The sequence below is a fragment of the Malaclemys terrapin genome, chromosome 9 (genome assembly GCF_027887155.1).
Source record: "Malaclemys terrapin pileata isolate rMalTer1 chromosome 9, rMalTer1.hap1, whole genome shotgun sequence".
In the NCBI taxonomy this organism is placed as follows: Eukaryota; Metazoa; Chordata; order Testudines; family Emydidae; genus Malaclemys; species Malaclemys terrapin.
Window position 1 is genome coordinate 34263952 of NC_071513.1, and position 27756 is coordinate 34291707.

The 27756-nt window shown below is 38.8% G+C and overlaps 1 protein-coding gene across 1 annotated transcript in view; it reads left to right on the forward strand.

The window, feature by feature from the left end:
• The window catches only part of PCDH11X (protocadherin 11 X-linked), a 1037556-nt gene extending 1010658 nt beyond the window's left edge, over nucleotides 1-26898 (forward strand). Inside the window, exon 7 of the mRNA XM_054039435.1 lies at nucleotides 22040-26898. Within this exon, the coding sequence (XP_053895410.1) occupies nucleotides 22040-22428 (389 nt within the window). The 3' untranslated portion in view covers nucleotides 22429-26898. The remainder of the gene's footprint in view (nucleotides 1-22039) is intronic.
• The last annotated feature ends 858 nt before the right edge of the window (nucleotides 26899-27756 follow it).

Below are 27756 nucleotides of genomic sequence, written 5' to 3' on the forward strand. Positions count from 1 at the left end.
GAGGCATAGAGATGAAGTGACTTGCCCAAGGCTAAAGGAAGAATCAGTGTCAGAGTCAGGATACAAATTCAGGAGTTCCTTGGTCCAAGACCATACTTTTAAAAAAATATTATCAGGAGATACTGTATTAGTAGTAACCTGTGTTAATATATGATTTTATCATCGTATCCAATGCTATTGCAAAATATTGTCTGTAGATTTAGTGTTCTCTTTGTATACCTATTTTTAAAAATTGCATCTCAGTGAATAGAAGCTCTTGTGTACATCAGATAATATCTTTAAAGTTGGCTTTATGTAAATAACTGTTTGGAGCTCATTTTTCTTGACTGATTCTATGTGGTGAAAAATTGGACTCCTACACATGTTAAAAGTGGCTTTATAAAAGTGAAATAGACATAATTTACTGTTGGGAACAATTAATAGGGTAGAATTACGTTTACTATTATTTTGTTTTTACAAAAACCATAAGAAGCTCATAACTTTAGGTGACTATAATTGGCCTCTTATACTGATGTGATAAGTGTACTTGTGTTCTATTTAATACCCAGATTTCTGCAAGTGTATCAAATTATTTTTAAGTCAGACTATAATCAATCACAAGTGCAATAGAATGCCAACTTGTATCACTTACAGAAAGAGACCATATAACTCAGTTAGGTATCATATTCACACTCATTAAAGAGGGCTGTAATGCACTACAACTGCAAAGCATAATTTATTTCTTACTGGGGGGTACAATTTCATCAGCAGAAAGCTTTAACTAGTACATATGTATAGGGTAGATTTAAAGTGATTATGGAAATGTCACTGCAGGACAATACACCATTAGTAGTCCCTCATACACTGTTTGCTGTCCCCTTATGTTTATTGATAATTAAGAAGCAGATTGGGATGTCATGTTAAGAATGAGTGCAAAATGTCCTTTTTATCCTCTGCAATGAATATGGTCTTTTTGTACCATCCAATGATTGTTCTATTTGCATTGATAACAAATGACATCTTTCTCCTTGTAATGTGCCTGCAGGGTTAAATGACTTTATTATTATTAATGAGTCATTGCTCCAGCTGCCCAGAAACAGAGGAAATAGAAAACATAAGAGACTTAAGTCTAAGTAATTACAAATGTAATTATTACCTTTCAAATTTCATTTATGCACTGATAAGAAAGTTGTTAATCAAACACTGCCCTTTCTCTGAATTCCATGTTTTTCTTTCCTTTAATGAAAGGAAGAGCAGATTTAAAATGCAGCTGAGGGTGTGCTTTGGCAATTTGACAAAGTGGTAGTGGCAGAACACTAGTGTTGATAACTGGTTACAAACCTTTGTGTAGTGATCAAGAATTCCGTGGTTCAAAGGGTTTTCCAAGTGACAAACCCATCCCTGTGTCAGCCATATGGAGGAAAGTCTCACACTGGGAAGGGGGAAAAAAGGCTGTGGGAGGGGAGCTGCTTTGTCCTGCTGTGAGACACACTGTATGCCAAGGTGTTGTTCTGCCACTCTGTCTTTCCAGCCAAGGTTGTACAACATGATTAAGCAGACTAATAAGCACAACAGAATTGAAACTCCACCAACCAGTTCAGGAAAATTAAATTGTGCTGTTTCATTAATAAATTTGATCTGTTGACCCCCACAAATTAGGCTAATTATGATCTTTTTTATTGGATTTTCAAGGTTTAAGCTGCAATGTAGGGTTTGTACTTCTATGGCAATGATGGGGAGTCACAGAGAATATGAAAATGTGATAGATTAAGTTAGCTCTTGTTTCTTCTGCTATGTGCTCATTTTAATCCATAGCAAATTTTTAGGCAGTATGGTGTGCCAATAATATTTCTTAATAATGAGTGATGATCATAATACAGCAGGTATTTGGTTGAAATGAAGACTTTTTCTATTGTTGTGTGATTTTAAAATGCTCAGTAGGTTTCTTAGGATTTCAGTCTCAGTGATATTGTTTGTGTGGAGCTGATCAGAAAAAGGAATGTCTGTCCTGCAGGAAATTCTGACATTTTGAAATTTTTTCCTTCTGAATCAGAACAAAAAATGGAAATTTCAAAATTTCTTGTGAAACAGAAGTTTTAAAAAAACAAATATTGAAACAGTTTGTTTTAATAATGCTGAATAATGTCATTTTGATATGGCAAAAATGTTTCATTTTGATAATGTTGAAACAAATGTTAAATATGATATAGACAATATTCATTATAATAAATATAATTGGTATAATATCAAAGGCAAAAAATCAAACATTTATATATAATTAAATTGAGTTTCTCTGCCAAAATATTAATTGAAAGGAACACATGCCCAGAAAACATTCAGATTTTGATGAAAACTGCATTTTCCTACAGAAAACTGTTCTGTGAAAAAATGTAAACCAGCTCTATGTACGTGCTATAACCAAAATATTTGGATGTGCATGTTTATAAGGTGCCAATAAAAGGTAATATCCAGGTGATACCCACCCAAATGCCAAGTGCTTTCAAGACACTTTTAAGATTTAAATAAAACACGGAAGGAAAACTGGTGAATTGAATTTCACATCCACACCTCTGTTTCACTTTGATTCTGCATTTGGTTTATACATGTTTTTACCATAACTCTGGTATTGGTTCTTGCCCAGCTGAGAGGGATATGAGCCAAGTAGTAAGTTCTAGCCATTCAGCTAGTTGAGAGTACTTATATATCCAGGCATAGCACTGACAAGGATTGTGCTGCTGGAGGTGGTGTCTCTAGGATCTACTGGTAGCACTATGCCACTTCCAGTAATTGAAAGTTTCATGGCACTTTTCATAATAATAGTGTGTCTAAATGAGTGTCCTGGACCAGTGTTAACTATATGTAATTGCTCTACCTCCTGTGCCTTTGGTCAGATGTTGTTTTCTTCATTGCTATCCAGAATTGCACTCTATAGGGTATTTTTCTCCTTATAAAGAGCAACCACACGAAATCCTAGAAGAAGTAGCTACAGTTCAGTGATGCCACACTGTCTCAAACATGTGCATACACATACATTTCTATGTTGTTTTCCGTGGTTTCACTTTGCAAGCTAAAGTTAATACAGACTGCAACTGCCCAAATATTAAGAGATGCTGTGTGCAAAGAACACATTATCTAAATGCTCTGTATTGACTTCTAGGTACTCTGACATGGTGGGTCTCACCACTCTGGTGCCTCCTGCCAGCTGTCATGGGAATTAGCTCTGCTCAGGGTGCCCTCCTCTGATGTTGCCTCACCACCATCACTTTTGTTCCAGGACCCGTGTCACTCCCAGGACTACAGCATCCTCTGGCTGTGTCACACCATGTGTACCCCATTCCAGGGAACCTGCAATCTCTGTCCACCCACTCCCTCGGTGGCAACTGTAGTCCATTGTCCGGGAACCACTTTCCATGCAGCTCCAGCATCCTCTTCTGCCCTTATCTCAGGGTCTCATCCTGTAGACCCTACCAGCCAGCCAGGAGCTCTCTCTAGCTCCCCGGGTCCCTCCTTGTAGTACTGCTCTGTCAAAGTTGCTGGCACTCCTTCCTCCTGCTAGGAGCCTGGTCTTCCCCTTTTGAGCTCCAGCCAGCTACTGATCTCTTCTCTGCCCTGCAGCTCTTCTTATACGGGCCTGCCAGGCACTGATTGGCTGCTCCTCTCAGCCCTACTCTGATTGCTTGCCTCCTGCGCAGCCTCTCTAGGGCTCTATTAATCCCTTAGAGCCCAGTGTGGGGCAGGCGCCCCATCACAGTTTAGTTTAAGGTGCCCCAGTCATGCCTTTATTATGGTGGAGCCCATATTTGTTCATCTTTAGGGAATGCTGAAAAATACTTATTTTTTTAAATCAGGAATTTAGAGATGGTGTGGGTTAAGTTATGTGTAATGGATTATTCTAGGAAGATTTAATTTATTTTTATTGGGAAAGAAATTTACTATAGGTAGCTTGTATAGGTAGTTAATATATATTTAATTGATTTTACCCTTGGTTTGTATATTTAAATATTGTAAAACTGCTAGGAGCCATTGGAATTGGCTCTTTAAAAAAATCAAACTAAATACATTAATAAAACTGATTATTTTCCTAGATCGTATGACCAATAAAGAAAATACAGATTTAATTATAATAGCAGTATAACATCCGTATGAAGGTTTTTAGAATATTATTATAGCTGTCCCAGTGTTTGTGGTTAGAGCAGCATCTGATTTCAGACTGCTTTCTGGACGACAGTATGCATCCAAATGAAACTATAATTTCAAAGCATTCTCTCCCAGTCCTGGCTGAGAACTCAAAGGCAGAATGTACACTAGCTTTTTTGGCAGCAAACTTTCATTGTTTCGTCTTGAATATTAGGTCTTAATGAAAATATCTGAGCCATGGGTAGATGCCGAAATGCATTGCTACAGTGTAGTTAAAGATAATTAAGGTTTTTTTTAAAGAGATAATTCAATTAAAATTTAATTTAATACAATATTAATACACATTTGACTCTGTGTTTTTATATTCTTTTTTTAAAGAAGACAGATTTAAATAATATTTAGTGCCAAGTTTTGCACTTGGATGTACCTGTGCAACTGTCAGTAAAGTCAGCAGAAACAGTATGAGCACTTTTTAGAGCAGAAGTGAGCCTTTCTTGTTCTAAATGTATCCCTTCAAGTTCCATATGTACCATTTGTCAGTTGATTGCATGTGGGATTTTAAAACAAATTTAATTGTTTTCCTTTCTTTAAACATATTAGCAGGGCCGTAGATGGCTCAAGGGGGTGGCAATGACTAACAAGTCCCTACATCTAATTCACCATTTGGAATGATGCCCAAGTAATTAGAAACAAAGTTTCCGATCCTGCAATCTACCTTGGCAGACCCCAGTTAGGTCAACAAGTTCTCCATACAGATGCAAGGGTCTGCCTACGCAGAGCTGATACGAGTTCTGGGGCCAAAGTTATCCATGGCAATTACTATCTGGGTAGTGACCTAAAACAAATTAGTGGTTTCAGTCTACTTCCAATTTGACAGATGTCCACATTATAAAACTATCTGACTCAGTTGGCTCTTACTAGTATCCTTGTTGACACTGAGCACCACAGCTCTCTGCTATACTGAATTGTGCATGACTCTGAATTTCAGCTGACTCGGAATGTTTCTGTTGCACTGCCAAGTCTGGGCAATGTTCTGAGAGAAGGGAACTCATATATATATATATATATATATATATATATATACACACACACCAGAGAATAGGAGATTGTGCACTGATCTATGGGGCAGGTAATCAAGAGGTCAGCTCACCTTTACTGACTACTGTTTATAATATCTCTGTACATCACAATCCGTATTATTGAGCAAGGTCCCATAGCCCCTTGTAGACCACTGTAAAAGAGGACACCCCTGTACATATCCCATATATCGGAGACCCTGAGTTTAGCACACTTAGCACAACCTCCCTCCAGAGGCTGTAGGATTTTTCTCTTTTTATGGCAGTCTGTATGAAATTCTTCCATTCAACAGTAGCAATCTTAAAGAGATTTTTTTAAAAGAGAGGAAATGCTTTGCATTACATTCCTCATCAGGATACTTTATGAAGCCTGGTGAGGAAGGTTCCTGCTTAGCTTAGTTACATAGAAAAGAAAACCTTACATATCTCAAAATCAGTTTCTAGCCATCCAGTGACATCATTTCAGTGATCACCAGTGGAGAGTTTGAAGGGTGAATGGTATGGTGAGCATTGAGATCTTAGAGGTTGTTCTTGCAGTCCAGACTTAGTGCAGTCTGCATTATTGCTGCTTGTGCTGTACCTAGTCTATGGATTATAGAGGCCCTCATTTTCCAGGACTGCCCGTGACAGATTCAGTCACAGAGACTCCCCTCGAGACTGTCACACGATGAGCTGAGATACCACTGAAAACAATCCTCCTGCCAGAACAGATGCCCCTCCACTCCTGTCTTGCTGAGTTAGACACCCCAGTCAGCTCCAGCACAGATCCAGAGGTTGGGCCACGCCTCTCTGCAGTTAACTGAGATCACTTGCCAGGGGCTTCTCAGTTAACAGGGACTTTCCCAACACCCAGTGTTCAGCCTTTCTGGGAGCCTGAACCCCAAATAAATCTATTTTACTCTGTATAAAGATTATACAAGGTAAATTTTCATAAATTGTTCGCCCTCTATATCACTGATAGAGAGATATGCACAACTGTTATAAGTAAGTATAAAAAGTAGGATTTAAGTGGTTTCAAGTAATAACAGAGAGAACAAAGTAAGTTGCCAAGCAAAAACACGCAGGTCTAAGCCTAATACATTAAGAAACTGATTACAGGTAATAGCTCACCCTCAGAGATATTCCAGTAAGCTTCTTTCACAGACTAGACTCCTTCCTAGTCTGGGTCCAATCCTTTCCCCTGGTACAGTCCTTGTTAGTTCCAGCAGACCTCTCAGATGGTAAGCAGGGGTTTTCTCATGACTGGCAGCCCCTTTTGTCTTGCTACACCCCCTTTTATATCTTTGGCACAAGGTGGGAATCTTTTGTCTATGCTTGTCCCCACCTCAGCTCAAAGGATTAAGATGGATTCCAGTATCATGTGACATGGTCACATGTCACTGTAAGACCCCCTAGTCTCCATTCTTCCTGGGTTGGCCCACACGTACACAGGAAGTCGTGCAGGTAAATAAACAATTTACAACCAATTGTCCGAGTCAGTGGGAGCCATCAAGATTCTAAACCACCATTAATGGCTCACACTTTGCATAATTACAATAGGACCTCAGAGTTGTACTTCATATTTATAGCTTCAGATACAAGAATGATACATGCATACAAATAAGAGGAATATATTCAGTAGGTTATAACCTTTGTTATGTTACCTTACAAGAGACCTTTTGCATAAAGCATATTCCAGTTACCTCATATTCACACTCATAAGCATATTTTCATAAAATATAGAGAGTGCAACGTCACACTGCCCTTAACAGCACTTAGAAATTACCTCTTGAAAGATGTTTAATTAGATTAACCTTATTCTTTCCAGAATTGGGAGATCTGAGCTCTCTCACCCTCACACATCTTCTTTCCTTTTTAAACTCACTAAATGATAGGCAAAGAGTGGGTGCATAGTTGTGTTCACACATGCACAGCACATTTGAAGGAGAACAAAATTATTCAGCCTGCAACCAGTTACCATGTCGGTGGCAGACACATTTACAGGGACATCTTATATGTAACATTCAATATTGCCTAGGCAAGAGAGGCTATAAAGATTTAAGGATTTGAGCTCTCTATATATCAACTTCTTCCACCTCACGTGATGTATTCAGTAATTTCTAGTAAAATCCTGCAGCTATATAACAGTTTTGGTACTTTTAAAGGGATCAAGAAATTCTTTTACATACTTAACCCAGGTTTATATGCAGAAGATACAAAAAGCTGCACTGGGGATTATTCATTTACATTTTCTGAAGCAAACAGACTTCTTGCGCAGTAAAGGATATCCTTACCAGTAAAACAAAAATCCTCTGCATTTTACATTTTTTCACCTGTTTCTCAGTTTTTCCAGGGGAAGAAAACTGCCGTGTTTTCAGTACAGCAGTAACAAGATTTCATCTGTAAGCCACATTTTCCAAATAGTTGAAAAATAATTGAATATAAGTGATAATAAACTACATTTAAAAGAATGTATCTGAATTAAAATGATGTTTAGTAAAGGAATTTAAAAGTGGTTTTTACTCATAGTATTCAAGATCTTTTTTCTTTTTCTCTTCACTCTGCTTTTACCTTATCCCAAGTTCAGCTAAAATAATAATATTGACCAAAAATCCCCAGAAGACAAAAGATTCTCCTAAAGAATGTATATAATGAAAGTACATATCATGTTGTACTAGGTCTTGATTAAATAAATAATTGAACGTAAGTGAATACACATCTGTTTAATTGGTAGTAATTGATTCTTATATGCTTTTCTAATGAGGTACGGTACTTGAATAATTAGTGATGGTAAAAGTGAATATAGATACTTTTACAAAATGTTCAGGGTTTAAGCAGTTTTCTGTCAATTATCCCTTCTTTTGTTTCTGAAGTGCCACATTTGCATGGCACCACCTTTTCTGTTGCAGAGAACATATCCAACTGTGTTTTTGCTAATGAAAATAGGCATGCAGTTATTTCTCTTCCAAGCTCTTTTTTGTTAATCTGAATGATACTCCTTTGATATTTTCAAGCAGGTTTCCTTTTCCAAACAGGAATCTTTTCATAAGGATCACTGATAGTCATGTAAATAGTGTGGTTTACATGTTAATTGCACCGCAGTGGGAACCACTGTCCCAGAGGGATTAGTCTCAGAAAAAACAAATTCTTGCCTTGTGTGTCTTCCTAGAGGAGAGATTTTTTTAAATCAGAGGGCCTCTTCCCTGGCCAGTTCCAGATTGGGGTGCTGCTGATCAAATCTGAGCCAGCCAGTACAGACTGGTGCTTGCAGATGACTTGCACTGCCATCCCTCCTCCCAGATAGCAAAGTGGGCTTGCTCTGGGCAGCAGTCCCATTACTAAAGTTCATGGCAGTGGAAGCTAGGCGGACCTTAGAGTAGTGTTTCCCAAATGTTTGAAAACAAACCCCACTTCAGGAAATTGACATTAAGCACAATTTTTTCCTCCTGAAATCCACCCACGATGTAGTGTTAGAGCCCTACATGTCTCTATTCATACATCTTCTCTACCCCACATTTTGGGGAGAAAATTGATGAAGTTGTATATTTCCCCTCCTTTCTGACATGCATTTATGAGCAGTGAAATTGCAAACAAATCTGACATTTAAAGTATCATCAGGTGAGTTAGCACCCATTGAAATTACTGTGATAGCTATTGTATCAGGCTCTCTCCAAACACAGGCAGATACCTATACATTGATTGCACTCGCTTCACATTTAGAATATTTTCTGTGCAACCATATCAGCTAGAGACTGACTGTTTTATAAAACACAAAAGCTGAGACTCTAGAGAACAACTGAAAACTCTTTCTGTGACCCAAAGCTAGTTCTCTTCACTCCACACTTGGGAAACACTGCCTTAAAGTGAATCAAGCCCAAGAATATGTGGGCACTTAAGCAAGCATCTCCTGAGATGGTTAGCTCAACCCATGTAATTGCACATGAAACTGAAACTTACAGTTGTGATCATCCATGTTGTCCCATTAATGCTATTGGGGTAGAATTCTTACCCTAAACTTAGGGGCATCAGTTGATGAGGCAGTCAATCTCTGTTGATAATTATTTAAGCTGCTCCAGCTTCACATTGAAGAGTTCATTCTCTTACTGCAAATAAGAGTTAAATCTGGAAAGATAGAGAGTAATGTTGTATAGACCAAAAGGCACAGTAAATCATCTGCAGTGTCACAAGTGCCCTGGACAAAAAAAAGTAAAAAATTTCCACGGGCTAGCTGAAAAGTGGCAGCTAAAACCTTTTGTCCTGCTGCATGTTTATACCCAGATGTTTGGTTTATTGCCAAAAACTCTGCTTCATTACAAGAGCTGGCTTTATCATTCAGGCCACAGTCACCATTGTCTTTTCAGATATGAAGGAAACTGCAAATTTCACTCTTTTCTCTTTGGTTAGTTCAGCAATTATTACTAGAGCATGAACCATCTATCTCACTGTAGCTTCACCTTATATCCTAAGTGATTTTGATTTAAATGTATAGTACACCTTAAATAAATGAACCCTTTATCAATAATTAACAAGGAGCAGTACAAAAGTGAGCTAGATAATTAAATATTAAATGAAACACGTTATTTATGCCTTAAATATTATGAAGCACTTATATTGCCATTTATTCTAATAATATACTTTAAATTCTAGGCTATTCATTACACTTTACATATTTATATTAACATTGAAGAGTTGATCATAACTTTACAGTACTAAATATCTAAGTAATTTACAGTTTAGCAGTGGGCCTCTTTAGCAAAATGTCATATTTATAATTTGGAATAATTTACAACAAAATAAAACCCAGGGCACTAATTTAAATGTGAATCCAGAGGCTGAGTGAGCTCAAGCAGGAAAGTTCAAAACTACAGATGCTGCAGTATCATTCAGTCCAAACTTATTAGTCTGGAAATAAACCATATTTTATATACCTAGCTAATCACTTTTGCTGTCTTTCACTTGAATGAGAATTCCAAGAAAAAACATAAAATGTTGTAAGTAGAAGAGATGCATTGTATTTCAGTGAATGCATAGCCTAATTCATCTCTGTATCGAGATGTTTACCTTAAGGGTATCTTTATTCTAAGACAGGGGTTCTCAAACTTAATCATAGTGAGCCTCCCTGAGCGATGAGAAAATGATTGCACTGCCCCATCATTTACTAAAACAATATGGGAGCAGTGGAAAAGTAAAGGAGGTGATGGCCCCACAGCCAGCTCCTCTCCCCTCACCTCCCAATCACCCCCACACTGCCTAGGGACGCACTGTGCCCTGCAGCACAGCACAACTGCCCCTGCACTGGGGAGCGGGCATGGGTGTGCACGGCTCCAGCCCTGGCTTGGTTGAGCCCATTTGACTTTTGTGCTGGGAGGGGTGGCTACAGAGTGCTAAGGCAAATTTTGGGGTGGCTTTAGCTGCTGCAAGCCTCCCCAGTGCTGCCCCTGGCTCCCACTGCCAGCCTGGAGCAGCAGGGCTCCAGCTGTCCCCTGTATCCCCTCCTCCCTGCCTCACGGGTGTGCACGGCTGTTCTGCACAAACCCCAGCCACCCAGGGCTGATGGTAGGAGCTCTTATTTTTTTTTATTTTTTTTTTTTAAAAAGAGGCATGCAGCTCTTGCCTCCCTTGACACATTCCCACTCCATAGTTTGAGAACTACTAAGTCATTGTGTACGCCCACTGGCAGAAATTTAGGCACCTAGGGGACTTTACTGGCAAAACTTTATTCCCTTAAGCATTAAGGAGGGGTTTTGAGGATCCAAATTTTGGATTTAGGCACCTAAGTGTCATTGAAAGTCAATGGAACTTTGCTGCCTAAGGCCCAGAGCCTCAAAGGTGTTTAGGTTTCTAACTCCCATATAAATACCTAAATACCTTTGAGGATCTGGGCTTACGTGCCTAAGACATTTTTGAAAATGAGATCTAGGATCCTAAGTCAGTTAGGCATTGCAACACCTAAATACTTTTTAAAATCTGGGCCGTGACTTCCAAACGGTGTTAAACTCCTGTCTGCATTTTAGGTGCTTCAATATGATTACAAATCTGGCCCTGAATCCCATAAAACAGATGTGAGCAGTATAGTCATTTAAATTATTGCCTAGTATGAAATCCAGTTTTAATCACGGTCATACTTTATATTAAGGCTCCATTTATAAAGAGCTAGTAAATGATTAATAGGTGTTTAATCAGTTGTTTCTTATAGAGTCCAAGAGGCCAACAGGGTATTTATAACTAGTGCTTATAACTAGCTATAATCCCTTCTAATGATGTGCCAATAAACATCTAGTACCACATGCTACTTGTGTCTGTAACATGCTTATAATCTACTGACATTTTGCATATTAAGTTTTCATTTATAAATAATATATAAAATGTGACTGTACTCTTAAATGGACAATCCTATATTACCTGTCACTCCTCTCTCCAGCCTGGCAATAGAAAGTGTGAGGGTGGGATGAAGAAACCCTGGAGCTGCAGGAGGAGACCAGGTGCACTGAGGGGCCAGGACAGAGGTCAGGCTGCGGGGGCACACAATTAATTCATTAGAATTTTAGGGTCTGGGAAGAAGTTGGAAGCTTAGTCCCTGTAGACAGCAATTTATAACTGTATCATTTGTAATTTGATCTCAGTTGGGTCTTCCAGCAAGAACTCCTTTAGCAGAGACCAACATCACCTTGCTGTATAAATTTAGGCAACACTGTAATAATCATACACACTTTGGTGGGGAGCAGAGAGCGTTTGAAAATCAAAAGACCAACCAAAAGGACTGGTATAATCTTTGTATAAATACTCATTTTTGTCCCAATAATATCATGATTTTGGGGTCTGAGTCATGATTTTGAAGCTTTTCAGGTTGGCAATACCATGTATTGGGCTAGCCAGTTATAGCAAAGGAAGGCTGAAAATTGCACAGTTACCAGACCCTGGATTGGCTCTTTGATAAGGGCACACTGGCCCAGGATGCTTGGCATGTTGAAAAAACGTCCTGATCAATCTAATAAATGGCCTGTGCTGCCCCGTTTGATTTTTGTTTGTTTGTTTAGCCTGGCCTGAGGGCCTACTGGTCGTTTTCAATATGTTTGTCAATTACTGTAGCAGTGCGCATAGCAGTATTTTCTAGCTTGTGTGGTTCATTAAGTAGACATTGAAAGCCTGCCTCTCACAGTTGCTGAGGACTCATAAGTCACACTGAAGTTAATGAAAGTTGTGGGTACGATGCACCTCTGAAAAAATCAGGTCCAAGAATTGGATTATATACTTGCATGCTCACTGTTACCTAATAGCATCCTAATCTGGGGCCCAGCGAGTCTGTCCTTGTCTTCTATCAACTAAGGATAGGTACATTGTCATTGGAAAAGAAGGAGTTGCATCTAAACAAGATTTGACATGCTGTAGAAACATCTGATGAGAGCATAAATAAGGTTTTTGGTCACTGAGAACAAACTATTCAATTACACCTTTCCACTTTAAAGAGTCTACTCTCTTCTTCATAAGCAAGGGATTTATATATCACGGTACACCTTAACAGTAAGAAAGAAAAAATATTTGGTGGCACTATTTTTACCTCAAAACATCTTCCCTCCCTAACAGTGCAATCAACTGCCTGGCTGCTCCCATTAGCACAGTCTCAGCGTGTCCCTAACCCATAGACACAATCCAATACATTTATATTCTGCCTCAGGCTTCACTACCTTTGATCAGGATCCTGGAAGTCTCCTAAAAAGGTTTATGTTTTGAACTGTTTATTAGAGTTTTATTTCTGGCTTTGACTTCATTGCAAAAAGTGTGGGGGTTTATCCATCAAAATAGCTGTCTCAACGTAAAAACCTAATGGACACAAGGAGTTTTTAACCTCAATGTAGCTAGTCATGGTGATTTCTGTAACTGCCCCCTGAATTTGTGTTGAGCTACTACATCAAGGTAAAACTACCCAGGCCTTGTCTTCACTAGGTTTTTACATTGAGATGCCTACTCAAGTTAGCTATCTCAGTGTAAAACCACACTTACTTTTTTTTTTTTTTTTTTGCAGTGAAGACATAGCCTCAACTTAAATTTCAGAACAGGAATGCATTGGTGGAAAATGGAAGAGGGGTGGAGCCGTCACCCTCCAGCAACCCTGCCAATGATCTACCTTTACATTTTCTGAAATTTGTTGGACTAAAGCACTCCCGTTTACTTGAGTGAGAGTTGTAGAGGTATATCCAAAGCAACTCTCCCCAAATGTAAGGGCATATTCTGTTTATAGGATTGAACAATTCAGTTTGGATTAAGTGCCTCACCCCAATGCTGCTTATTTTGAGTGATGATATTGAATTAAACTATTTGTTCAAGGTATCAAAATATTGGGAAGGATTTTTCAGTTTCTGGTCAGGACGTAAAATGTCAGGAAACAATTCATTTCATGCTGGACTAAAATCAGAGGTGGCAGGAAGCCTGTTCTTGCAAAATCTCCAGCCTAAGACTGCAGCTCAGAAAGTTCTGATAGCTCAGATAAGTATCCAAATTCTTCAATGCACATGCAGATTGAACCCAAACAGAACAGATGAGGGTCTCCCATTGTTAATGTATGATTTCTTTCTTGGCCCAGTAGAGAATGGGACCTGTATATCAGACTGAAGAATTAAAGAAAGCTGCCTAGTGCTTTAGTGGGTCTTTGAATAAAGGGTTTCAAAGCCTGGAATAATCACTCTCTCTTATTTTTCTTCAATTTATTGAAACTTAAGTATTCATAGCAATCTGCTCCCAAAGGTATTTTATTATTAAAGCAAAAAGGTAGAGTATATTATAACAGCAATCATTTAGGATTTCTACATTAAAGCATCTTGCTGCTGACCTCATTAAAGCAACCCAGCTTATACTAACAGACCATTTCAACTTTCTTTTTCCTCCCCTCAATTTTTACTGTCGCTTCTGGTCTCTTACTTAGCTAAGGTTGCTAAAATATGTTACCCAAGTGGCTAGTTTTGGTCACCAGGGTAATTCTGGACCATAATTTCCCAATATTAGGGCTGCATTCCATCTTAGATTGAGTACCACCTCCTGCACAAAAAAAGAGAGATCCATTTCTTATTAGCTGTTGGCCAACATGAGCAGTTTAAGGTTCTCATCAGCATCACTCTGGTGAGTTCCTGCTGAGCAGATAGCACTAAAAGTGCTACTGGAGCTTTTTTAATAAGAAATGCTTCAGTAAATGAGAGGCACTTCTTGCTGCTGACAGAATAACATTGGCACCACAAGCTATGTATTCATGTATGGGCTGTGTTGTGAAAATATGAAAAATAGCTCAGCGATGGCATAATTATGGGCAATTTGCTTAATTATGTGCTAATTGTTGCTTGCTTTGTAATGAAACAAGAGTGTGCTAAATGTAATGTTGGACGGTTCACATCCGAAACGTGTCATATTCAGGATTGGCTTTTTGTTATGACTTCAACTAGATAACTTAGGCTGCCTAAATATTTTAAGTTATGTGTTTAACTCGTTTCCTTATTTTCCCTTTTAAAGGCAGTCCTCTGTATGCACCAAAGCAGGCACAAAGCCAGCACTGATTCAGTACATTTAAAGGTAGATTAGGTATGTCTATACATTTCTATTTACGGATGTCCACATGTGCTGCAAACATTAATGAATAAAGCTTCACATGCCCATGAGATAGATAAGCATTCTTGCCCATGTTATACAGATGGGGAAACTGAGGCATAGGGATTTTCAGAAGAATTTAGCACATTGCGTGCTAAGCTTTTTTGAAAACTCAGGCATCAAACATCGAAGCTGAGCACGTTTGAAAATCTGACCGCATGTAACTCGCTCAAGGGCACATAGAAAGTCTGTGGCACAATGGTAACAGGAACCAGATGTCTTGACTGATTCTTACCCATATGACCATCTTTCTCAGTATCAGGTGTCACAGAACTGATAGTCATTCATTAACTGTGTACAAACCTCAACAGTGAGAAACAGAAGTTCTAGATCAAAGCCAAACCTAATGAGAATTAGGAGTTGATAACAACCCTTGCTTTTTAAAACGCTCTCAGAAAAGTGTTCTTCACAGTGGATTTGAAATAGCGGTGCTGAAATATTACAGTTTTGTTGTAAACATACAGATTTCATGTGTCTATGCCTGTTTGTGTCAATATTGGGTTCTTGGGTTCCTTTACGTATTGAGAGGAAAAGATCACCTTTCTATGATTCTTTGTTCCAACCTGAGCAATTAATGCTTGAGGGGAAAAGTAGTCAATCAACTTTTATACTTACTGTATGTACCGTCCTGCTCTTTCTTTGGTAAAAAGCCTATCTGCACATATTTAGAAAAGCAAATAAAGCTAAATGATCAGTTTTTGACTGAAGACTGGCTACTGGAAATACTGGAGTTTGAAACTTGGCTTTTACATATCTTTATTGAAAACTGCTTTGCCCTACAAATGACAAAGGCTGTGGAACAATGAAGGAAGCTTTTTAGCTGTTGTGCTTCCAGTTAGACTTGACTGCTCTGAGAAGACAGGAATTCACCTGGCAGAGTAGTCCTTTAAAAGTGTTCTTCATTCTGGGGCAGACAAATAAAATAAACATGATCCTCCAGTTAGTTGCCTAAAGCAATCTAAAGTTCAAATAAAAATAGTAAGTGTATTTTTGTGAATGAGTCCAGTCCATTCTGTGAACTGAAAATGCTCTCTTTCTTTAAAACGCAACTCACGCTATAAATGGGAAAGATGCAAGAGTTGGTGAGGGTATACGAGTGCTCTAAAGTGGGGGGTCATATGGATGGATATATCAGAACCCAATCTAGGTCTACCTTTTCCAATATTGTTTATTATTATTGAGAATATATCCTCCTCTTCCTGGTTTCAGGGAAAATAGCCCCACCCCTTCTGGCATATGAGAGGGAACTCTCTAAAGATTCTGCATTGCAGTAGCAAGTAGAAAGAAACACGTGGCTATTGAAAATATGATCTTCAAAAGCTACAAGGCAGGAAGCATCAAGGGCCTTCTTCAGTTCATCTGGTGGAGGCAGGACCAGTGAGATTGGTGAGCTGATGTACCCATGATTTCTCACAAAAATACTAATGAGGCAAGGGACAGAATGAGAACCAGTGTTTTGACCCCTAGCCTATCAATCAATAGAAAGGATTCAGGAAAATTCTATCTCACCCTTAATCCAACAGTGACTTGTCAGTGCTGCTTACCAATCGAGCTTTGTGAATAATGGATTTTTAGTTTGCTGGCAGTTCTGAAAAGAAAAAGTTTGACAAAAATTTTTGCCCAGCTCTACCTGTCACAGGTATATACATGCACACAAATGCCACAGCCACTGACTAGAGGGAAACCAAGGGAGTGAATCCAGAAAGCACCATGGTCAGTCATGCTGCCTCTGTCGATCGGCCTCCTAAACTTTGAACTTCACACTTACCTTAGTTGTGCAGCCTCTTTATTCCTCTCAATTCAACCATCAACCCCCTTCTGAGATGAGAGAGCTAAATCTTATGGTGAGTGGGAACATAATTGCATAAAGACAATGATTGTTTTCTGTTCTAGATCAGTAACAATGATCCACAATCAGAATACTCAGAAATCAGGTACAATATTTATGCTTCAGCTGGTACTCTTAGTATAATATTTCACCTTTGTGAAGCTCCTCTTTCCTATTAATAGGGAATCATAAAAAAAAATACTAAATCCTAGTTTAGACATCAATGAAGCACCAGTGCCAACTTGCTATTCAGGGAGGCCCCAAATGGCAGAGAAAAGAGAATGACAAAATAGAAGGAAAAAGGAGAATGAATTAGTCACAGAAAGAAAGAAGATACATAACACTGCTTGGAAAAAGCAGGTACAAAAAAGATGGTGCCTGGTGAATATTCATGCAGAATACTCACTATATTTCATTTTAGGTTCAGCCAAGAGCTGATGAATTATGTTCCAACAATGGTTCTTATTTCATTGGGCTAAAAACATAATATTTCATACTGCTGTCTTTTTTTCTTTCTTTTTTTCTTGCTCCTTACCAAGCACAGGCTGTTTTGCATCCCAGTTATCCTTGCTAGCACATTTTATCGCTGAAGATCAGTTATTGAGATTTTCCAGGATCCCTTTACATGTAGATATTGGGGACCTTGCCTGTCGCACAATATATTCATTGTGACAGCCTGAATTATTTTGATTTCCTGCAACATACCCAGTCTCCTGAGGATGTCTGTCTCAGAGCTACACTGATGGTACTTCCTATACACAGCCAATTTAGATTTAAACAATTATTTTATCTTTCAGATCTTTGGTTCTTTTGAAGCAAGACAATTAGTTAAGAATCCTTATAAGCAATTCATGTTTTTAAAATGAGCATAGTATATACATTTATTTAACAAAGAGTTGACTACACTGTGAGGGACATTTACTCTAAAGTCAGACATCCTGCAGAGGAGATTTTGTGGGTTTGCTTAAGTTTACTAAATGTATTTTGTTTCCTCTTCTGCTCCCTCAGCTCCCCAGAAAAGATGGTTAGCTGAGATGGTGTTATCCCTCAGTACAATTTGTGAAAGTTGTACATTATACATATGTTATAATGATTAGGGTCTCCAGGCACTACCACACTCAAGGGCCCACTGTGCTAGCCTTTATGCAAACATATAGATAGGTAAGGTCCTGGCCACTGAGGGTATGTTTATACTGCAAACTAAGCCTAGGTTCTACTCAGGTTTGAGCCCCCCCGCCTTCTTTCCATGCACAATTCAGACTGACTTGGGTTAACAAGCACTAAGGACCCAGGTCCTAGGACCCTGGTGTGGGGGGAAGGTCAGAACCTGAGTCCAGCTGTGACACACGTCCAAGTCCTGCTATTTTGAAGTGTGGGCACAGCTCAAACTTCAGACCCAAGTCAGAAAGTCTCTGTAGTGCATTATGGATGCTAATGCTGAGACCCAGGATGACTATGAGACCCAGGTCCAGCATTTGTAAAGTCAGGTTTACAATGCAGTGTAGATGCTCAAGCATAGGGTGACTTCAGGGACTTCAGCGAACCTGGCCAGAGACATGACTCAGCAGGGGAGGGTGCTTCCTGGGGCAGAACCTAGGGCGGAGGGGCTGAAGATCGTGCTAAGCCTCTGTCTGTGGTGCTGCAGTGGAGCCTGCAGGTTCGGAGCATGAACAGGCTGGAAATCACTTCCTGCCACTCCAGAGCTTAGCTGAGGGGCAGAGAGGCTTCCCCATCCCAGCACTCTGTGGGACTTTGGCACATGTAGGGCTTGGCTCCACCTGGCCAGCGGGTCTTGGGCTTTCCCAAGATGCTGGTCCAGCCATTGCCAGCCGGAAAAGGGACGGGGTGGGGTGGGGCTGCTGCCCAAGAGCCAGCATGCAGGGGGAGCAGCTGTTCCCATGCGCTGCATCTTCATCCGCCACCAGCCTTACACACCCACCCTGAGCAGCTGGCAAGCAAGAATCTGGTCAGCAGCAGGACCCGCAGGTACTGATGTGGGGGAGACAGAAAATATGGAACAATTTACCCATTTTTAAGAAAAAGTTGGGACACCAGCAGGAGGGCTTAAAAACAGGACTGTCCCTTTAAGAAGAGGACATCTGGTCACCCTACTCAAGCACAGTCTTGGAAACACTGAGTCCACAACTTTGGGTCCCACAGACCAAGGTTTAGTGTGCAGTGTAGACACACCCAAAGAGTTTACCATCTAGATGGGCGGCCTGTGGGCTGCACGCGGCTCATCAGGGTAATCTGTTGACAGGCCACGAGACAGTTTGTTTACATTGACTGCCTGCAGCTCCCAGTGCCTGCGGTTCACTGTTCCTGGCCAATGGGAGCTGTGGAAAGTGGCGGCCAGTCAATGTAAACAAACTGTTTCGCGGCCTGCCAGTGGATTACCCTAACAGGCCACATGCGGCCCACGGGCCGCTGGTTGCCCACCATTGATCTAGGGCCTCACTCCTGCACACAAGATCAGAACTGCACAGTTTGCAGTCTAAGAAATAACTATAGTATTTATGACTTATACTTAGATTTTGCCAGGATTCTTTTGTTAAATTTGTCCCTAAGCTGAAAATCAGAGGAATATATTTGTCAGTTAAGAGAATGTCTCTCTGCAAACATTTAAAGCAGGGGTCTCAAACACGCGGCCCGCGGTGTTATTTGCTGCGGCCCACAAGCTCCCCGCCCCCCCCAGAGTTATTTCCTGCGGCCGCCAAGCTCCCCTCCCCCACCGTCCCCTCTCCCCTTCCAGCGCACCACATCCCCGCTCCTCTGTCTTCCTCCAGGTGTTTCCGGCCACCAAACAGCTGTTTGGTGGCGCTTAGCGCTTTCCAGGAGGAAGGGGGGAGGAGCGGGGAGCCGCATGCTCAGGAGAGGAGGTGGAGAAGAGGTGGGATAGGAGCGGGGATTTGGGGAAGGGGTTGGAATAGGGGCAGGGAGGGAGCAGAGTTGGGGTGGGGAAGAGGTTGTAATGGGGGTGGGAAAGGGGCGGGGCCTCATGGAAGGGGTGAAGTGGGAGCAGGGCCAAGGGCTGGGGTGGGAGCTTTTGTATGTTTATATGAAAAGGTGTCAGTGGTGTAGCCCTTGGGCCAATGTACTCATCCTCATGTGGCCCTCGTGGTGATTTGAGTTTGAGATCCCTGATTTAAAGTGTGTTCAGAACCCAGTGTTAATCTGGCAAAACATCGCGCTAACTGATCTGCCAAAATGGCTCTAGAGGACATTTCCGAAATTGGCTTATAGTCCATTATTGCCTCATCTAGTGTCTTCACTGGAAATCATTGCTGTCTGCCATTTACTGCTATGCTTATTCCCTTCCAGGTGTTGAGATATTAGTACAGTTTAAGGACTATATCATCTTTTGTATACGGCCAAAAACCTTAAACAATTTGATTTCTTTAAGTAAGTATTCATGTGTACATAGACACATGTCCATTTTAATTTAAAGTGAGGGATTAAGCATAGGTGCTGGAAATGTCAAAGGTTTCATTAATGCTTGAAAATGGTCAAATTCTACGTGTATTCATATTGGTATAAAACCAGAGTAACTCATTGAAGTCAATGACATACATGTGTCGGTGGACTTACCCCAATTTTACCCACGTGTAAATGAGTAGCACATGTAATCCCATTATATAAGAACTTAAAGCAAACTTGACTACATGCATCTTAACAGATGTGTCTACTAAAAGTTACTGTCAGATGCTGGAAAGACTGGAATAGTCCATCTGTAATAACTTTTGTGTGTGTGTGTGCCTGGGCTTTAACACTTCACTGACTCCTACATTTATGCCTAGTACTATCCATCTGGCCCTTTACCCAGGATAACCGGATGTGTATTTCAGGAGTGCCAAATCATTGTCAGGATTAAATTAAAAAAAATGTTGAGACAAACTGACGAGAGAGATGCTGAACTGCCCAGTTTATCAGAACAAACTTGCTGTTTTGAACAACTAGATATTTCATTACCAAACACACACTTTTTCAGTGTATTTTATGTGGAGTAATCCAGAGTTTCGTATTTTCATAATGCTAGCCAAGATATTTTATAGTAGAAAATTTCCTACTTGGCAGTAGTAGTCTAACAAAAATAATTATATTCTGTATGTCCAACAGTATATACATATTACAGTACATCTCTAAGCATAGATGTACAGCTCTTGCATGAAGATAGATTTTGTACATTTTAGCCATACTCAGACTTTCTAAAAATATCCAAAATCAGCAATACAGTGTTTATTTGATATAAACCTAAAAAAAAAAAAAAGCCAAAATATCTCTCACTCAGAACCTTGCATTGCTTTAATTTTAGAGGTTAGTTATTGCATAATTTATTTTTAAATTTGTAATATGGTAGAATCCATTTCTAAAAGTTCTTCTAGTAAAGGCTCAGAGGTTAAAAAAGATTTAAAAAATTATTCTTTTTGGTAAGGGCCTGCTTGTTTAGTGATATGCAGCCAACTCAAAGTATCTTTCTCTAAAAGCCTTTCGGCTGTTTTGGGATGATTACTCAATGTTCTCACAAAAAAAATACATACATTCTGAAAGCACTTGCAGATAATGCACTGGTAGATCCAACTAAATGTATCATTAAAAGTTTTGTTAAATAGCAAAGTTAACAGCCTTTCAAGGTAACTGACCAGCATTATTTCAGGCACAGTATGTTATATACTGTAAAAACTTGTCATGCAGTTTTAGTAACATATCTTTGAACAAATTAAAATGTCTATAATCCTTTTTCAAGTGCATGAAACCTGCTACATTTACACAAGTTATTGTGATTCAACACCTCATACTTTAAAGAGGGCTACAGTTTCTCCTGCTATTACCCTCTGATTCGTCAAGGTTTCAAATATAGAAGGCATGGAGAAATCAATTCCCTTTATGATAGCTGTTACAGTGTCTTTCATTCTTAAAACTCTCAAGCACATCTTTGAATCCAATAGACTATGTGCCCAGATTCATTTTACTTTGCCCTTTTTTAAAAGGGTCAAATGTTCAAAGAGTATATTCAAAAAGGTCTTATTTAACAATGGTAAATTCTGTACAAGCCAATTCTGTGCAAACTTTCTAGTAAATAGGGGGTTAATTTATTATAATCTTTACAGGTTGATGTATAATGCAGGTGATAGTTTTGTGCCCAGGGAGGGAAAATAGTAGAACTGTGAGAATTTTAATTATATGGATATAAAATGTGGTATAGTCTCTAGAGTAAATATTAACGTTTCTTCGTATACCTGCTAATGAGCACTATGGCTCTTCGCATGCACACACACATATGCTTAGTTTCCTTGCAACCACGTATAAGCATTTGCAGGATTGGGGGCCACATCAGTAGGCCTGAATCTGTTCTCAACAGAATCTTTTGAACTCTAGATAATCTCTTGTCATTTTTCCCCCTCCCCAGCTATTGAAGTTAATCTCCAAAAAGCCCTTGCTGAAGCTTCCGAAACCTGCACACAAGAATGTCTTATCCTAGGCCATTCTGACAACTGCTGGATGCCACCTTCTTTGACACAGTACCAACAATCCAACCCTCCTTTGCCATCATTTGGCTTCCAGCAAGGATGGGGTCGAGGAACCATACCTGAGGGAAGACACGCGCTTGCAAGGCCCATGCCGAAGGATGATACTGACAAAAGCCAAGGTGGTCCACGGCCCCAGTTCTACAACACCTGTGAAAGACATTGTACCACTGAAGATCCAGTCAAGGTGATTCCCCTGGCAAACTTCACTCCATCTCAACAGGCAGCAGTGTCTGGGAGTAACACCTTTACACATGAGCACCAGCTATAAAAGCATGTCTATCAAAATCAGTTATTTCAGGCATTAAAGTGTAAGTGTATATAGTCACAGCCTAACAGTTAACTTTACTGCATATACAAACCTGTTAGGCTTGTGAATATTTATGTAAATAGAATTATGAATTGAATTTGAAGAGCTGAGTCCTTAGTACTGAGTTAAAGGAAATTTACCATAATTGTTGGTCAAAAGTATGCACAACAAACAAAACCCTGTTCATTTTATTTCCCCAACTGGGTCATCATAGCACAAATAATAACTTGTTAGGGCAGGGACCATTCCTCTGTCTGGTAATTTCCTAACACATTTTGGGCACTATCACAATCTATATAATAGTCATATAGATGACTCTCAAATTCTCTTTTTTGTTTTATATGTAACACATTCATCAAGCACATTTCCATTTGTTCATCAGTCAATAGCAAATAGAGATCAAGTGAGCAGTTTGTCAATCTATTACTTGAAATCAGTGATTAAATGAGTGATTTAATTCTTTGGATGCAAGGCATTTTTACAATATTTTATGTTTTCTATGACAGGAAAGAGAAGTGTGTTAAAAGTCTTCCTGATCTCTCTTGCTTTTTATTTTAAGGTTGTACTCACTCAGCTTACCTGTATTCGTATTTTGGGAAAAAATAGCTTAAATGAAGCATGAAACTGAATATTTTATTTGACCTTAATGTCCTGTTGCTAAATAGATACCTCTATAGTGATGACTGGACTGCAATTTTACAAAGAGAGTTTCTTGCTTTCCAAGATTTGTTTTTATAGACTAATGCAAGTTATGTCACAACCCATATTCCACCTGCCAGTTTTCAGCCATGAGTCCATCACTAATCATGTCTTTACCTTGCAAATTTCATATTGGTTAATGTCTTTGTGAATTGGGGATTACATAAACACAGAAGGAAACTGGGTAGATTTTACAGTGATGCAGTACCGTGGCTGTAAACTACTGTTGTCTAGAGAATATTATGGTGATTTAAATGTTAATTTTACAGCCCTATAGTCAGTCACTGCAGGTTTTCAGTAAAGAATTAAATATAACCTTAGATACTGCACACTAAACCTATTAGACTAAAGCGCTCTTGTCATTCTAGCTTAGTTTACTGAAGAAAATTACTGACATTACTCTGCAAAGAAAGAGGAAGCCAGGAGGTGAATGTTGGATGGATGTAATTATAAATACACCCCAATTATGCTATTCTACAGGAGCTCAAGGTGATGTACTGGAAAGATTAGGCAGTCTTGCCTGAACCTAATGCTGGATGAGATACTCTTTACATAGCATAAAAGAAAGCTAGTAAATCCTATACTGGACACAAAGAAGATGTCTTTCTTAGATGAAAGAATTACAGTATTTTCCTCCTGGTATTTTGTTTCTGCCCATCCATTATGTCAGGAACGATGCATACATTCCACTATCAAACAATTTTTTTCATAACAAAATCAGTTAAAATGCTACTTTAAATCAAGAGACAATCTAATTTTGATGGGAGGGAGGGGGAAGGGAATGTGTGACTACTTCCTGTGGATGGAATTCTGTGTAGGCTTCTTAATGTAACTTTAAATCTGTAATTTATAAACAAAACTGTGTGTAAAAATGCTGTAATATAAGCTGCTTGTAAAATTTATAGAAATTCCAGGTGTTCAGGGTTCCAATGAACGCTAAGACAGCTTCTCTTATGTGCCCAGCAGGTATAAGTAGCTTTATATATTGTTGTTCCCACTGTAAATCTATTCAAATCACATTTAGTTTTAATGTGCAAAATAAAAGAAGCTTCTCTTTTAACCTATTGATAGGGTTTAATTAATGAAACCTCAGAATATCTAATGGTGTATTTTTCCTTTTTATATATATTTCTCAATAATGTTTAAGAAAGATGTGGCACACTGGCTTCCAGTTGCATGTAAATCCTGGAAAAAATGTTAATCCTCTGGCTATTGACACACAATAGCTACTTCTAGTTCAGGCATAAGTAAGAATTTGACAAATTAATCCAGGCTTAATCTATATAAAGACTTCTATATTTCTTTGAAAATTTGTGCTGGAAAACTCTCAAAAATAATTCTTCCTGTAAGATTTCCAGTCAGGTTGGAAATTGCAAGAGAATGTTCTCTGGCACAGCATTTCACTGCTAAAAATTACTGGATGTAAGTTGGAAATTCATTGGCAGAATTTTTCCAAAATCAAAACAAAAATGACTTCCAGCTTTGGGTAGTCCTTTTAATCTATTTTTATTGTTGTTCACGTTGATTTTCTTCATACCTTAACCTCCCCACAAAAAATCACACCCTTTCTGTATGAAGTGGGATCACTGAACTCTCTATACCAGTGTTTCTCAAGGACCAGTCTCTCATCTCACCGGTCCCTGAGATCTCCCTGACACAGTTTAGGAAGGCAGCAAGCTAGTTCTTGGTATCGCAAAGATTGAGAAACACTGCTCTATACAACTCTGCTTTCTAAAGTATGGTAATGTTTAGGAAACAGACTTGATCCTTCCCCAGAGAACTTTAAGGGCAAATTTTCAGAGACCTAAAGGTTTTCTATATGCAATCATGCTGTGAAAAAATGAATTTGATTTAGAGTCTCATTTTTCACCAAAACTAAGAAGTTAAAGAAAGAAAACTTACAATGACAAATTTCTCAAGTGCCTTCAGTGAAGTGCTCTCTGTTAAGATACAGTCCATCCTCTGAAGAAGTTTGAGAATTTCCAGGATTCCTGCTACATCTAGTAGGACTTGGAATAGACAAAGATTCAAGTTTTAAAAGTCTTACTATTATTCCTCAAGCAACAGTCCTGTTGGCTTTTGTGGGGCGCTGTATCACACAGGAGTCTACCCACACAGATCAGTGCAGGATGAGATCCTGGAACCAGAGGCATCCTCCCCCACAGAAAACTCCCCTGAAGGAAGTTTCCTGCACCCACAAGAACTCCCTTGAAGGAAGGGGTCTCCAGAAGGATCCATTTTCAACATCTATCCCCAAATCTGTAAGTTATTTCTTCATTGGTGGTCCTCTATGAAAAGTCTGAATTCCATTTGGATGGCTCTCTTGGCTGTTACTCTAAATTTATTTCAGACTTTGTTGATCATTTTAAGTGTGACATTCAAATTAAGTACTACTACTTACAAAGAATTACACTTAAATTTCACTGTTTCTCCCAGAATTACAGCAAAATTGAACTTGATATACTGTGGGTTGTTGCTGCCTAGTTATGAATTTGCATTAATCAGCCTAGAATGATATATTAATTTAAAAATTACCTATTTTCTGTTAGTTAGAAGAAAGAGATGCCTATCTGGAACAGCTTTGGCTAAATTTAGTATGACTGTGATTTCCTGTAAATGTTTCAAAAGTTTTATGGTATATTGCTTAAGAAATTCCAATATATGAATATAAAGGAGTCACGAGAGAAGTAAAACATTTTTCAGCATCGATAAATATGCCATAGAAAATGAAGTATAAGTCTGCAAAAATCAGTTATGATGTTATGACTTGCTTATAACAAGCAATAACAACAGAATAATTAAACTTTTTATATATATCTATAATTTTATTTTTGCTTGAAGCAACATTTTCCCAAAAGGCAAGAGGAAATGCCCTGTGTCAGTACCCAGAGGACTAACATCATTGTAGACTCTTTATACATCTTACATATAAACAATTTATCCAGACATGGACTGTACATTTTTTGTGTAATCTTATTTAGTCATTTAACTTATTTTACTTTATTTGTGTGAATTTGTGGAAAAGAAACAGTCCTATATATGGTATACAGTACAATGGTAGTTATATGAATAGATTTGTTTCATACAGTGTAACAATAAAGGAAAACCTTTGCCTTCTTCAAACTGAATGTTGCACAGTCTTAACTGTAATTTAAAAAAAAAATCTGACAGAGGCACAGCTGGTGCATTTGTAAATATTTAATCAAAAAAGGGGGTGGGAAGGTCCTTTCTTCATTTTAAAGAAGTCAGGGAGAGGAATTGTTTCATTTTGTTTTTTAACAATATGCACAGACTTAGGACATGTCTACACTCCAAAATTAAGTTGACTTAACTTATGTCAGCATACAGCTGCTGCAGTAATTACATCACTTGTTAGTGTCTACACTTTACTCCTTGTGTCAGCGGTGCATTTGAACTAACAGTGTGGGGCATTATGGGAACAAACATTTTCTGGATTTGGGCAAGGAAGTAAACAACATTGCATGGCAATTAGTGTGACAAAGATATTTGAAACGGAGTCTCTAAAGTAAATCAGTTTTTGTAGCTTTTTTTAAATCATTGCAATCAATAACCAATATTTAGCAGGTGACATTGTAATATAGTCTTACCAGTCAGATTTAAAAAACAGGTTTTATTCAAGAGTTAAAGTAACCATCAGCTAAAAAAATGTTATTACTGTTATCTTAGGCACATATCTGGTGGTCATCACCAGCATGGATGTAAATACAGGAAGCAGTGCAGTTATTCTATATCACATAATGTTTAAATGTTATCGGGAATCCAATCTGAAAAAAACATTGAATCACAAAGAAGGCCATAACTCAAAGAAACGTAATTCAGTTTTGACCAAAATTAACAGAATGTGCTTGAATACAATTGATAATGCAACTATGTCATCAAAATAGTATTGTTTTGAAAAATATTTAGCCCCAGGTAATATGTTGCGTGCATTTTCCCCATACTTTTTTGCCTTTAGTCACACAAAGTATGAGTTTGTTTATACCATGTAATACATCAACATATTTGTCATTATTTGTAGAATGGGATGATCTGAGAATAGTTTTTCTGTCTGCTATTTTATGAATATTGGCTACTGTCTAGTGATTCCTGCATTGGCAACTGATGGGTAAAACATGATGAAATATTTTCAAGATACGTTTGATTCTCTGGACTGACCTACGTTATATATGATGAAGCAATCTATTGCAAAGCATAAGTTGATTTAATAGAGGAGTCAAAACAAATTTGACAATGACCACCTTAAAATGGGAGGTATATGTCATGCAATGAATTTCATGAGTGATATAGGCCATGTGGTACAGGAAAGTGGGTTTGGTGACATCGTTGTGGAAGTCAATATATGTGATGCTTCAGTCAACAGCCATGCTCTTAGACGGAAAGCATATAACAATAGTGTTAGAATCCACAAATTTATGAATGAGGAAATGAATTGCTTGAAATGGATTGCACTTGGTAATTTCATGAACAATGATCCCCCAGCAGATGAGAAGAGATGCATATTGGAGAAAGCTCAAACATGCATTGAAGCATTTGATCATGTGAAGAAGGCACACAGAGAAAACAGATTGG